Below are 14,356 nucleotides of genomic sequence, written 5' to 3'. Positions count from 1 at the left end.
CACAAAGCTCATTGCTAGATTGGGACAAGTCAATGAATGAGAGAGAATAAGATGGAGTTGAGAATCTGATTACCTGCATTGAAGAAAGTTACAGGCCAGAAACTTTGCAGAGCTTTCCCTGGATGGCATTGCTATGTTGGCAAAACATCTTTTCAGGTAACATTTAACCAAAGCAAACAAGAAACAGATTGTTGAGTTGCAAGCACTAAAAGGAAACCAAGGAAAATAAAATATTTAGTTGATAAAACCATAGAGAATAAAGGTCATTATTTTATCTTACTGTAAACAGTCTATTAAATGAAATGCATTATGCACAGTTGAAAATGCATGTGTTTTCCTCCTGAATAAGTTCTTTACAAAACACACAATTTAGAATTTCATTCAAAAATTCAGGCTTGAACTAGGGAGAGGCCCACATCCTGCAAACAGCTCCATAATGGCTATTCATGGATCAGATGTTCTCATTGCACAATTGGTGCCCTAATAAATAACTCTTTGGAAGTCACATACACTATTCTTCTACTTCATTATTTACAGTTTTTTCTTAACAGGTTTATTGATATGGTTTTAAGATTCTAATCTATCTTAGTTCTTATTGTTGGGGCATTGATAATAAATCAATGGACATTCTTTGTTTATGTTGCAGATGATTACTTAGATCCAGACACAACTCCATATCTAGATATAGCTAATCAAACTGGAAGATCTATCAAGATTCCTCATAAAGCCAAAAAAGTAAGTAGCATATAAGGAAGACAGTATTTAGTGGCCTTTTAATCTTCACGTGGTACTTTAAGTACTATATTGAAATGGGCAAAACTGTTCCTTACACAACCTCTGTAGGGGCTAGCAAAAACTGGTTACTTAATAGAAGTGGTCTTCTGATAAAGGTGAAGCAGTGAATTCATGTAAAGTTTTACTCTGTTTGCATTTCGTCTTCATGCCTGGAGGTATACATTAATTATGTATTTTACACAGCACTGTTGTAGCTTTGGGGTGCTTTTGTTACAACAATATAAAGAAATCTCTTCATTAGATCTCAGTCTAAATCACAAGCTACAGGGAAAATGCTAATACAGGCAGTCCCCGGGTTACATGGATCCGACTTACATCGGATCCCTACTTACAAACGGGGTAAGGGAACCCCGCACTACCTGCTTCCACCCAGCAGACCAGGGAGACGCGAAGCTAGCGCCCCCCCCAGCAGACCAGGGAGATGCAGAGCGGCTTTTCTCAGCAGACACCTCAGCTTGAGAATAAAGGACTGAGGGAAGTGAGGTGTGGGAGAATAAAACTGAGCTCTGGAGAAATGTTTGGCTAGAGTTTCCCCTACAATATGTACCAGTTCCGACTTGCATACAAATTCAACTTAAGAACAAACCTACAGTCCGTCTCTTGTACGTAACCCGGGGACTGCCTGTAGTTAACTCACCGTCTGATTAAAGAGGTATGTTTTGTGTCTGGAAAGTCACCAAACCTAGGCCAGCAACTTACCCAGTAGAGCCTCATGCAGCCCAGGAACCACAGGTTGCCCAGCACAGTGGTAGACCACATTTGGGAGCCTTTAACTGAGACTGTCTTGTTACTGGTCCTGGATAATGATACTCCAGGAATTGACAGCAAGAGCAGTTTACTAGATCTTTATTATGGCAGAACAACAGAGGAAGAGAGAATCATTTTAGATGACTGTATCTTTCACTGACTTAAGAATCATAAGAAACCGCTACAATTGCACCTAGAAGAAGCAAAGAAGTAGCTTGCATGCAGCACCACTGTAATATGTTAATTGTGACCTGATTTCCTCACATAATGCACAATGTTATTCTGCCCCAGCTAGTATTCCTGTATATTTGGCAATCCCAAATAGGTAATAATAGCATAGGTACTGCATGTTCTGGTGCAACACTGCAAGAGATGAAAAATCACCATAAGGATTTTATTCAGTGCTGAGCAGAGGAAAATCTTGTAGAATGTTTAGATAAAATTTTATTTATGATGTGATTCATTGTCTTAGTGCAAGAACCAGAAAGTATTCAGCAACATTCACTATTTCTGTCATTTAATTTAGTAGAATTAAAAAATTAAGATTAGTTTTTGGCAACTGCATCACAAGATTTTTAACACCAGCATAGAAATAGTTGGTATTAGTTGGTTATATGTGAGCACTGGCTGAGTGCTATTCTATACTTTTATGCTCAATGAAATACTTATCCTGTTTATCAGCAAATTATTGAAAATATATTTAGAGTTGCACTTTAAAAGTAAACTAACAATAAATAATAAGGCTGCTGAAATATGTATCAGTAACAATCATTTTCATAATAATATGGCTTGATGGAGTGTTTTTCCATGGACAACAAATAATGTAAGCTTTTCTGATGACATTTCTTTTTAATTGTGAACATAATAAGAGTTTAATATATTCTTAATCCATTTTCATAGTCCCTTCTACTAGCTATGGGTTATCATGAAAAGGGCAGAGCATTCATGAAGAAAAAAGAGTATGCTGTAGCACTGCCATTCTTGCTGGATGCTGATAGACACTTTCGGTAAGAACCTTATTGAATTGTCATGTAGCTTTTTAGAGTACCTACCAGTTATGGGAGCAGCATAAGTCATACCACGCAACATACATTTTACATTAGTGGATTTTGACCTTTTTTTCATTAATGGACCCCCTAATTTTTTAGTTAAAAGATAGGTTTTCGTCTTATACTCGCCTTATAAGACTACCCCCCCTTAAGAGGCCAACCGGCAGCGCCCCAGCGCCCCTCCGCCTCCCCGGCTTTGCTCCCGGTGTCCCTGGTCTGCTGGAGACGGTCCCCAGCAGACTAGGGGCACCGGGAGCAAAGCCGCAGCCGTGGCGGGGTCCCACGCCTCTGAGGCTTTGCCAGAGCAAAGCCTCAGAAGCATGGCACCCCGCCGATGCTTCGGCTTTGCTCCCGGTACCTTTGGTCTGCTGGAGACCATCTCCAGCAGACCAGGGACACCGGGAGCAAACCCTCTGAGGACACTGGCAGCGGGGCAGCCCAGCCTCGCTGCCCGAGCCCCCCCGCGGCTTTGCAAAGCCTCGGGGAAGCCGGCAGCGGAGTAGCCCAGGCGCGCCTGGGCTGCCTCGCTGCCCGAGCCCCCCCGCGGCTTTGCAAAGCCTCGGGGGAAGCTGGCAGCGGGGCAGCCCAGGAGCGCCTGGGCTGCCCCGCTGCCGGAGCCCCTCCGCGGCTTTGCTCCGCATCTTCCTGGTCTGCAGACCAGGGAGACGCGGAGCAGCTTTTCTCGCCCCGGAGTACACCCCGTTAGTACCTGGAAGTCGGGGACTGCCTGTATACCCGGCGTATAAGACGACCCCCGATTTTTTGGGGATGTTTTTTAGCATAAAAGGTCATCTTATACGCCGGAAAATACGGTAGTTTCATGCAGCCCTCTTTGATGTCCAAAAAAGTGGTGGTCTCCCCATGGGCATGTCTACACAGCAGGGCTAATGCCAAAATAAGCTATGCAACTTGAGCTATGTCAATTGCGTAGCTTAAGTCGAAATAGCTTATTTTGGCTTTTGGTGCTATTTACACAGCAGGAAATCCAAGTTAGAGCACTCTTTCTCCAAATTCCCTTACTCCTTGTAAAATGAGGGTTATAGGCGTCAGAGTAAGAAGTTCTCCAGCTCGACATTATTTCTTGCTGTGAAGACATGGATAATGTTATTTTGGAATAACATCAGTTATTCCGAAATAACACTGCTGTGTAGACATAGCCATATGTTTCTGCTATACCAGTATATTCTGACAGACTTGCCAAGGAGCACAACTTGGATCTTTACATGCCTCAGTGAAGATAATTAATTTCTATACCTTCACAAAAGGTTACATGGAATGTTGTAACTCCATTATACTTTTAAATATACCATAATCCCAAGGACTCTCATAACATGTGAACAGAGCATATTATTTTGATAAATTAAAAAGTAATTTTGTATGTTACATTTATATCAGTGGGATGATCTGACTGTAGACATTTTTTGGAATGTGCGTGGTATATGCACACACATTTTCCTTTTCACATTTTTCTGTCCCAGTTGTTCAAAGACAGTAGGCAATGCAAAGCAACTTACTTTATTGTTGTTTTGCAGCAACTGTGGCTCAGAACTTCTGAATACAGTTGATAATTATGCAGTGTTGCAGTTGGATATAGTATGGTGCTACTTCCAACTAGGACAGCTGGAATGCCTTGATGATGCAGAGAAGAAGCTTACCACCGCCCACAAATGCTTCAAGAGATGTTATGGGGAAAACCATGAAAGACTTGTCACAATAAAAGTATGCTGGCATGATTTTACGGAAGATGGTTTTGTTTTAGCAAATGTTCATTCTTAGTTCTAGTATTTCATAACTTTTTTAGGACTATAAAGTTCTCATATGTCCCCTTTAACCTTTACTTTTCACTCTTTCCAGATGTGTAATTATCAACATTGTAAAAGCATTGGACATGCCTTGTGAGAACTCAACATAGCTGCTTTTCCCACTTCACTGTATTGTTCATTTTCATCAAACTGCATCACATTTCTGTCTAATGGGGAAATAGTGTTACCTGCCTAATTCAGCATATATATCACGTGTTGGAATGCCTTCGTAACTATTACATATTTAGGGTGACCAGATGTCCCAATAGTCTCTAAACCATCCAAGCATTAGGGGATTTGTCTTAGATAGGCAACTGTTACCCCCATCCTGATTTTTCACAGTTCCTCTGTATAGTATCACAGAGTACATTTTGACCATACACACTTATCTAGTCATTGGACTAGGACACAGGAGAACAAGGTTCTGTTCCTGGTTCTACCACTAGTCTGCTGGGTGACTTTGGACCAGTCATTTCATCTCCTTGTACTGCAGTTTCCATGTCTGGAAAATGGGAGAAATTATACTTCCCTCCTTGAAATCTACTGACTAAAAAGGTGGTGATGGTAGTAACATGTTGTCTTAGTTCTTAATCAGAAGACAGTGTTCGTATAAATGGGCTAGAGGCTTCTGAAAGTATTGCTTGAAGTAGTATTAAACAAAGGAAAGTATTTTTAAATGTAATTGTTACCCTAAATTTTGGTCTCACATTTTGTAGCTTTCTTCTTCTACTCTAGTTTTGAATTATTTGAGGCCTGCAACATGAGTTTAAGAATAAAGGAGTAGTCTTTCACTGCAGCACCAATTCTCATTAACAAAGCCGCACAGTTCTCATTAACAAAGCAAACAAATCTTTTCAGAAAAGTACTAGCCCCAGTTCACAAGCAGGAGAATGATTCTGTAGGCTTCAAGGGGGTTCTTGCAGGCATGAGGCAGGACTGACCAGATGAACCAATAGACATTAAAGATCTGTAAAAGTGAAGTCCTCCTGCAGGAGGAAAGACCAGGAGAATCTTTCACATAATACTGTGATGTGAGAAGATACTTATGTTTAGAAATATATTTAAAAATGAAGAGGAGGGGGAGAGAGAGTGTGTTTGTGTGTGTGCATGCGTGCGTGCATATGTAGTGGATCCAAAAGAGAATCAAATTTGAAACTTTTAAAAGTTTCTTCGGTTTTAATTTATATCAGATGATTTCTAAATGTGTGATTAAGGAAGTTGGGGGGTCAGGTTGTTTTGTTTTTCTGCTTCTCGGTCTGTTTTCTATAGCATAGTGCTAGTAGGATTTAAATAGCTTTGTTGGATTTCTGCACCTGTGTGAAGTCCCACTGTAAATTTCACATGCACAAATCTCGAATCCTTTTATAATGTAAGGTTTTTCACCTGCTTTTTTGAGTGCCATGACAGTGCACCTAATAGACTATCACACTATTACACATTTGACTTTTTTTTTCTTTCTTTAAAATTTCTTTAGGGAAGTTATGGGAGTGAGAAGGTTTTATTTCTGAGGCTTTACCTCCTTCAGGGAATAGGGAACTATCATAATGGCAGAGAAAAAGAGGCTGTTGAACAACTTCAGAAGGTAAGGCATTGCACTAAGCAGCACATCACATTATAGGAACTTTTTTGGAAAAACAGCTCATATGTTTTGCTTGATCTTGCATCCTCCTCTCTTCCTTTTGCTACTCCCCTCCCTCTGATGTACAGGGAATTTTAGAGGAGACCTTTAATATATATGCCAGTGGTGGGATTTTTTTGATTGTTCTGTTCTTTCTACAATAGGCAAATAGTTTGTATCAAGAGCTCTCCATAGATCCTGAAAAAATCAGTAGCTTGTTACTCCTGGGATTCTCTGCGCAGGAAGCTCGTCTTGGTCTACGAGCTTGTTATGGGAATTTGGAGAATGCTGCCAGTCTTATTACCAACAAAAGAGAGGTATGGTACTGGGAAAGTATTAAACAGGGCTTTGAACAGTATTAAACAGGTCTGAGTAGTTATATTCCAGAATGTACATCTTACGTATTTGCCAAGCCATCAACTCCATGTTGGTATGCATGGTGGAACTGAATGATTTGTCATGTGTTATTGAAAGTATGAAATCGAAATGTAAAAGTCTACGGGGTAAATTATGTCCCACCTAACACACATGTGCAAGGCCTGAAGAAGTAGAACTGCCATGAAATTGAAGAGGCGCTTGAGGATACTTTGTGTCAGTTTTTGCCTCTTAACTACATTCATTGAGAGGACAGAGCGGGAATCCAAACTACACAGGTTTACCAGCCAAAACTCCCATTTCAGGGTTGGCTGGTATGACCGCTCAGAGGCTGCAGCTGTGGCCACAGATTAGCTAACTCTCACTGGTGCATATTTTGGCTTTGAATTAGGAATGTGGGTGAGGGGAATATTTGATTTGTAAGCAGGTGATGCGGATTTGGCACCATATATTTCTAAACATTGATACAGTAGTCAAATGGAAAGAGACTGAGCTGAACTCCTTGGTTGATTTGCTAACTCTGATGCTGATTGTCCAGCCTTAGGCAAGTCACTTGACTTACCTATGTACCCATCTGTAAAAATAATAAAATATCTACCTCACAGGGATCTTAGTAGACTTGATAAACTCAGGCCTAATGCTGAGAGAATCCAAATCGTAAAAAAGTAAACATAATTCTGGGATGCATTAACAGGAGTGTTGTGAGCAAGAAATGATCAGTAATTTTTCCATTCTACTCAGTGCTGATTAGGCCCCAGCTGGAGTATTGAGTCCAGTTCTGGGTATTAAACTTCATTAAAGATGTAGACAAACTGGAGGATGTCCAAAGAAGAATGACAAAAATGATTAAAGGTCAACAATACATGACCTATGAGAGAAGATTGAAAAAACTGAATACAAGGAGGATGAAGATAAATTGCCCTTGATAACCTTGGAGGATAGGACAAGAAGCAATGGTCGTAAATTGCAGCAAGTGAGGTTTGGTTGGACATTAGGAAAAACTTCCTAACTGTCAGGGTAGAATAAAATGCCTAGGGAAGTTTTGCAATCTCCATCATTGAAGATTTTTAAGAGCAGGGTTAGACAAATGTTAATCAGGGAGGGTCTAGATCAGTGTTTCTCAAAGTGTTCCATGGGCCTGTGCCACTTTGTTTCCCTAAAGAATCCATAACCGTGAAGCCTTGTGGTTATGGCTCCGATTTGCCATTTCCAGCCAAGGAGAACTATGGGAAGTGGTGTGACCTGGGCCACGGCTTCCTGCAGCTCCCCTTGGCTGAAAACAACCAACCTGATCCAATGGGAGCTGTGAGGAACTTTGGCTATGGACCCTTTAGGTAAACAAAGAGGTGTGGGCCTACAAGCGGCTTTCCCAGAGCAGGGCCACGGCCCACTTTGAGAAACACTGGTCTAGACAACACTTAGTCCTGGCAACAGATTGAACTAGCTGACATCTCAAGGTCTCTACCAGTTCTGTGAATCTATGGGCACAGACTAGATACAAAATGGTGAAATAAGATTACAAAGTTTGTTAGTGTGGGTACAGAGTTATACTGGAGAAGGAAATTCTTTTAAAGATCATTAAGCAGCACAAATTTGTTTTAAAAAAGTTTGTTTTCTCCTTGGAAAACTTGTAAAGATTAAAAAAGTGTACAGAATAAATCATGTATGCATCTATCAAAGAAGTAATGGGGCCGTTTTCTAATAGAAACTATTCTTAAACAATACTTAGATTTGTAATGACCCTGATTTTACAGGAAAAGGCACAAATAAGGAGAGAGGAGAGAGCTAAGAGGAGGAGGAGATTGGATGACATAAATACCTTGAAAAGTATGGGCTATTCAGAATGCGCTGCTAAAAAAGCACTTCACCAGGCACAAGGGAACTTGGACCAAGCCTTTAAGGTAAATCTCTTTCAAGAATGGTACTCTCATACAGTATACCTTTTCCACTGGAAGCCATAGAAATATGCTGACAAAAACATTCTTTTTTTCTTTTTCTATTAACAACTTAATAAGGCCTAATCTACACTACACGGGAGAGTGGAAGTAAGATACGTAATTCCAGCTACGTAAATTATGGAGCTAAGAGTTGACATATTTTAAATCCCTGCCCACACACCAGGAGGTTGATGGGAGCAAATTCACCCATTGGTTTCCCCTCCTCCTCATGAGGACTAGGAGTACCGGCGTCAATGGGGTTGCCCTTTGATTTCAATCTAGTAGGTCTATACTAAACCTGCTAAATTGAACTCTGGAAGATCAACTGCTCATTAGGCATGCAAATGAGTCTCGGCGATATTCCACGCTTAGCCTCGTTTGCATACTTCTGACGCAACAACCCGCTAGTGTAGACATAGCCCTTGTGTGGGCATCCTGTATTTTGAATCACATGATTTTTTCCCTCCTGTTTGGTGAGTTACATAGTTTCAGAACAGATATCAGATATTTTACAGTTACAGAGCAAACACTAAAGTAGCACCTTAGCGTGTGGAATACAGGTAGTATAAGTACATGCATTCCATAAAGTCTAAACTCTAAACACATTTTTATAATCATTATATCTGTTTTAACCCTAGTAAGCCACAGATAAGCCAAAATGGTTTCCAGCTGTGCATTTGTCAGTGTTCAGTGAGGCCCAGGGCCCTGGCATGAGCTGGCATCTGGTCTGCCAGCATCATACAGACTAATTCTTTTTTAAAACACAAATGCATCTTTATAAATATACCAAGATCAACACCTGTCTCAACTTCTAGACATTTTGACAAAACTTAGAACACAACAGATACAAAAAAATAAATTCAGCAGACTAGTCTTACTTACATATCAAAGATTAATCTACATAAAGACTAAACTTACAAACACACTTCTGCCCCTAACTTACCAGTCCTCAGCCTTTTTCCCTTCTAAGAAAGCCCTGAAAGCTAACAAATTATGGCTATTCTGAACAAATGGGGAAAATGAAAAGCAAAGGCAAAGGGTTCCAGTGCTGCTGTGATAGTCTTATACTAGAAGAGGAAGTCCCAGGTTGTTTAGTGTAATGCAGTGTTCCTTAAACAGTGTTCCGAGGAATACCGGTGTGCCGCGAGGCAGTCAGAGGTGTGCTGCGGAGAACAACAGAATTCAAAATGCCCGCCCCCCTTTTTTCTCAACAAAAAATCCTTGGTGTTCCGCATAAAAAAATATTGTTTGGTGTTCCTTGGTCTTAAAAAGTTTAAGAAACACTGGTGTAATGTAAGTCATAACCAACATCTTACACAACCTAAAAACTAATACAAATTCTTAGATCTTAAGACAGAAGAAGTCTCTTTGATCATCTAATCCAATTATACTAGTGTCATGTTCTCTCTCTGAAGAAAGGACAAATAGTAGCATTTTTGTTTAGACAGAGGCTAATATACATGGATACTCTATTTTCTAGATGTAAATTACCGTAGGATGCTAACTTTCAATTTATGGATATTTCCATATAGACACACTTGGACAGAAGTCAGATAAAATCAAAAAAAGATTTTGGAGGCAGGTCAGATTGATTTATGTTGAAAGACTAAAAGAGCACAATAAAATACTGAAACTTGACATACACTGCCCTTAATTTATTTAACCAATTGGCTTTTAGTATGCAAAGGGTATAAACTTAAATTCCTCTCTCATTGAGAGTAGTATAAGTGGGCTGGTATTAGGAATCCAGGCTGATGATCTGCCTAACTTTCCAACAGTGAGATGTTAGACACTGAAACAGTCTTACAAGGCAAGTAGTGAAAGACTAAGACATGACATGAGGTATCTCAAGATAGTTAAGAGAAAATTTACTCTAGAGAACAGCATGGTAAGGTATTAACTACTGTACATGAGATAATTAGTCTTTTCCAGTTTCTGTAATTGTGTGTACGTCACTTTTGAGGAATACTACAGCCTTCTAACTTATACTGCACGCTTTCTGCTTTAGGTTCTTCTTGATAATCCTCAGTTGTTGTTGCTAAATGATGATGATGGTATCACTGATCCTATGACCATGCACCAGTTTCCAGTTCCTAAGGAAAGTATTGACCAAGTAAGTTACCTGTTTTTGTTTCTTAAAGATAAAGTGTAGGTTTGTTTTTTGAAGAATCAAGCCAGTTTAATTCTGAAGTCTCCTTCCATCTCATTGTCTGTTTAAACCCACCATATTAGATCATCCTTTGCAAAACCACATATATGTTCTACTCCCTCCCCTTCTGCCCCCGTCACTTGTCAAATCCCCACTCATCTTCACCTGTCACTTGATGCAAACAAAGTTAGTAATCCTGGGATGTGAATACACAGTATAGAGGTCTTGGCTTCTTCTCTCATATGGAAGTATTGAGGTGGAGGCAGGGGCACCATTTCAGATTTTGGTATGGGGAGGTAGCTACATGTGTAAGCCAGCTCTGGCCCCAGCTCCAGTCGTCATCACGTGGCCACAACTCCTGCCACTGTCCTAGCTCCAGCTCCAACCACTGTCATGTGGCCTCCACCTCAACCACCACCACGTGGCCCCAGCTCCAGCCCTGGCCACATGGCCTTAACTCTGGTCACTGCCACAACTCTGACCCCCACCCCAGCTGCTGCCACCCTGGCTCCTGCCCCAGCTCCTGCCACTGCTGTATGGCTCTAGCTTCCCACCCACCAAGCCCCCTGCCACCAGCTTACCTTCCACATCAAGAAAGGGAAGTGCTGCTATGTGACTCTGCTGAGGAGGTGGGCGGGATTAAAATTCTTTGTGTGCACCCATGCAGGCACCCATCTTAGAGGGAACTTTAGGCAGCCAATTAGTAGTTTGCATGGGTGGGTCCTTTTGTTCTGCTTGATGAGCCTTCATTTCTTTTGCTTCAGTGAGCAAAATGGAGGAGGAGGGGAAGAGTAAACAAAGAAAAATACCCATGTTCCTCTCACTCCTGGCTAGGGAGGGGAGGCAGGAGATAGTATCCTGCTACAGTGGGGTGGGGGAGTGGACTGCAACTCCCTAGGGTCCCCCAAATTGCACTGATGGGTGGAGGTAAAATTCTCTGGCTGTTCTAGTTCAGGGATAGAAAATAAGAATTTTTAAAAGAAACCTTCAATATCCTGCAATATTTAGACAAGTCTGGGAGAAAACACTTCTTTTGTATAGGCAGCTGCCCTAGTCTAGTGCTGTTCAGAAGTTAGTGCGATGTCACTGGGAGCATGCTGGGGCATCCATCAGTACATGCCAAAACAGAGGACAGCACTTCAAAGAATCCATAATAGAAGAAATAAACAGGCACATTCAGATTGCTTATGTGTTTAGCGTGCTGTAGACTGTATAGACAAGCCGGTGTCTCCGACTTAGGGGTGGTTTTTAATTCATTTATTTGTGTATTTATTGTCTAGTTGGTGTACATGGGTTTTACTCCTGAGTCAGCGGAGGAAGCGCTGAAAGTCTTTCAGGGCAACATTCAGTTAGCGTCACAAACGCTTGTTCACTATGGAGGAGTTCTTCCTACTGAGCTGCAGCTGCCATCAGGACAGACTACTCCATCTGAAGAATCTATTTCATCAAAAGATTCTCCCACAGAGTCTGCAGGTAAGACTGGCTGAGTATGGCAGATATGGAGGGGAAAAGAGAGTGATGGATGAATATTGACTACATTGGAGGATTACTTTGAATATATTAAGAATCACTTAAGCTTTTAGTAGCGTAGTGTCTACTAGATAGATGTTATTAGGAACAGGCTAGCTGAGTGAGAGACCGAGAGAGAGAGAAATGTAGTCCAGTGCTGCTGGGAATGAAATGACTGCTTTAAGATATCAGCTCTTTAGCTTTGCAATATTTAAGATGCAGCCTTCAGAAAGACATGCTGGTTTTCCAGTAGAAGAGCCAGTCTACCATGGAACAGAGTTAGTAAGGTCTGGGAAGATGCTGTTTGGTGTTGTATATTCCATGACTCAGCACAGAAAGTCAGTGTTAGCTTATTATATGCAAAACATCTGAAAAAAAAGTCTCAGAAATGCTTGTGTGTTTGAATCCTAGTGCTAAAGAATCTCTTGTCCCCTGCACTCTACCTGTGACACCAGCTTCCCCCATCCATTTGTACCTTCTGTATCAAAGGGGAAATATGGAAGAACACCTTTTCCCAAACTAGTCCATAAAGCAGTTATCCTTTCTCCAAATCCTTCCTTAAGACCTTTCTTCTCTGGCGCCTACAGGAAATTGCCAACTTTTAATAGCTATGTGGATGGCCCATGGGACTTTCTGATGTCTAATTACCAAGCTTTTCTTTTTGTAAAAAGTCTCAGAACCATCAATCTGAGTCTGTAGCTGATCATTGAAAACCATTGGTGCAATGGCAGGCTTTGTCCTCTTTCCCTCTTCCATTGTAGTGTTTGTTACACCCATTTGATATGTCTCACCAGCCTCAGCACTTCTTCCTTTGGCGAGATGGGCCTGGGGTTAATCAAGCCCTATCTGCCGTATTTGGCAGGCTTTGTCTTCCCTCTTCTGTGTTTCTTCAGCCCTATTTTCTGGTTAGGTCTAAGCCAGTGGTTTCCAACATTTTTAAGCACAAGATCACTTTTTGAATTTGTCAGTCCAAAATCTCAAATCCAAATATACTTGCCCCACCCCTTCACCGAGGCCCCGCCCTTCTCACTCTGTGAAGATGGGGTACAGGGAAGGGTGACAGAGTGACATCAACATCCCCTTACCCCTGTCTTCCCCACTCTGTACAACAAGCAGGAGGCTCTCAGGGGACAGCTTTGAGGCTCTGGACAGGAGCAGCAGGGGGAGTGGCAGCTGAACTGCAGCACTTGATAGCCTCCCGGCCAGACCAGTCAGAATCACCTGTCTGGGGCTCCGAGATCTACTGGTAGATCCTAATCTACTGGCTGATGATCACTGGTCTAAGAGATGATTCTCCAACAAATAGAAAGGCCTGTTCCACTAGACACAAAGGGAAATACCTTCCCCTGCCTCCTCACTGGAGCAGAGTATCCTCCTGTCCTTCCCTGACAGGTGTGTTGCTGTCCCCTGCGGGAAGGAGCACTTTTCTCCTCTTGGAGATGCTCATTTCCCTGCTGCCACCAGCCTAGTAACAGCTTGCTTGCTTGTTTGTTATTTTGTTTTTCTGTCTGTCTCTGTGTCTGTCTGTCTCTCTCCTCCTTTCACTCAACAAGGGAGGGGCTTTAAAAAGTCTCAAGCAGCCCTTCCTTGGATTCAGGTGTTCTTAATTGACCTGAGGCAACCTCTTCTCAGTGGATATGAAAGAGCCTTTAGCATCCTAGACTTTACACATCTGCCTTCCAGCTGCTTCTGGCTTTCTGCTCATTGTGCCCTTTAGGTTCTCACTTTCTGACCCTTTGACCTTTGCTCCTTGTTTTGGTTGCTCCATAATCATCTGAATTTCCGGGCTCAGTGGATCCTCCCCAAAGGCTGATGGGAGGGTCCTTTAGCCGTGAGCAGGAACACCCTTTTGCAGCTGGCCAGCATGACTTTGTCATAGTACTTAATGTGAGTTCTGGTCAGAAGTGTGATGAAAATGGCACTCCGTATTTACAGGTTTGTTTATACTTTAAAAGCTACAGCAGCACTTCCGTGTGGACACTGGCTATAGCCATAGGAAAGGTTCCTCGGCTGTTGAAGGTAATCTGCGTCCCTGAAAAGCAGTAGTTAGGTTGAAGAAAGAATTCCTCCAGCCACTGCCTACAGTGGGGGTTAGGTCAGCCTAATTGCCTGTCTTGGGGAATGTTAAAAATCCACAGCCCTCAGAGATATAGCAGTGCAGGTGCACGTTTTCATTGTACACCAGTCCTAAGAGCTGCTCATTGCTGTGGCCTGTCTCAGGGAGTACAAGGACCAGAAATGTTACTAGGCCCTGTGCAAAAGAGAAGGGAGATCTTACATCACTTCTTCCTTTCCTTCACTCTCTCAGAGGTAGTCACAATTTCACCCCAACTTATTACACTGCTACCTAAGGTTACCGTCAAGGCTTTTCTTAC

At 41.9% G+C, this 14,356-nt stretch overlaps 1 protein-coding gene across 3 annotated transcripts in view; it reads left to right on the top strand.

Moving 5' to 3' along the window:
• NUB1 (negative regulator of ubiquitin like proteins 1) overlaps positions 1-14,356 on the top strand; it is a 43,265-nt gene that overhangs the window by 28,024 nt on the left and 885 nt on the right. For all 3 annotated transcript variants that reach the window (XM_075922824.1, XM_075922822.1, XM_075922823.1), the window contains exons 7-14: positions 647-735; positions 2,443-2,549; positions 4,124-4,310; positions 5,868-5,975; positions 6,176-6,328; positions 8,141-8,287; positions 10,332-10,436; positions 11,753-11,945. In XM_075922824.1, coding sequence (XP_075778939.1) covers positions 647-735; positions 2,443-2,549; positions 4,124-4,310; positions 5,868-5,975; positions 6,176-6,328; positions 8,141-8,287; positions 10,332-10,436; positions 11,753-11,945 — 1,089 coding nt within the window. The remainder of the gene's footprint in view (positions 1-646; positions 736-2,442; positions 2,550-4,123; positions 4,311-5,867; positions 5,976-6,175; positions 6,329-8,140; positions 8,288-10,331; positions 10,437-11,752; positions 11,946-14,356) is intronic.

Source organism: Pelodiscus sinensis, chromosome 2, assembly GCF_049634645.1.
Source record: "Pelodiscus sinensis isolate JC-2024 chromosome 2, ASM4963464v1, whole genome shotgun sequence".
In the NCBI taxonomy this organism is placed as follows: Eukaryota; Metazoa; Chordata; order Testudines; family Trionychidae; genus Pelodiscus; species Pelodiscus sinensis.
This window is presented reverse-complemented; position numbering and strand designations above follow the sequence as displayed.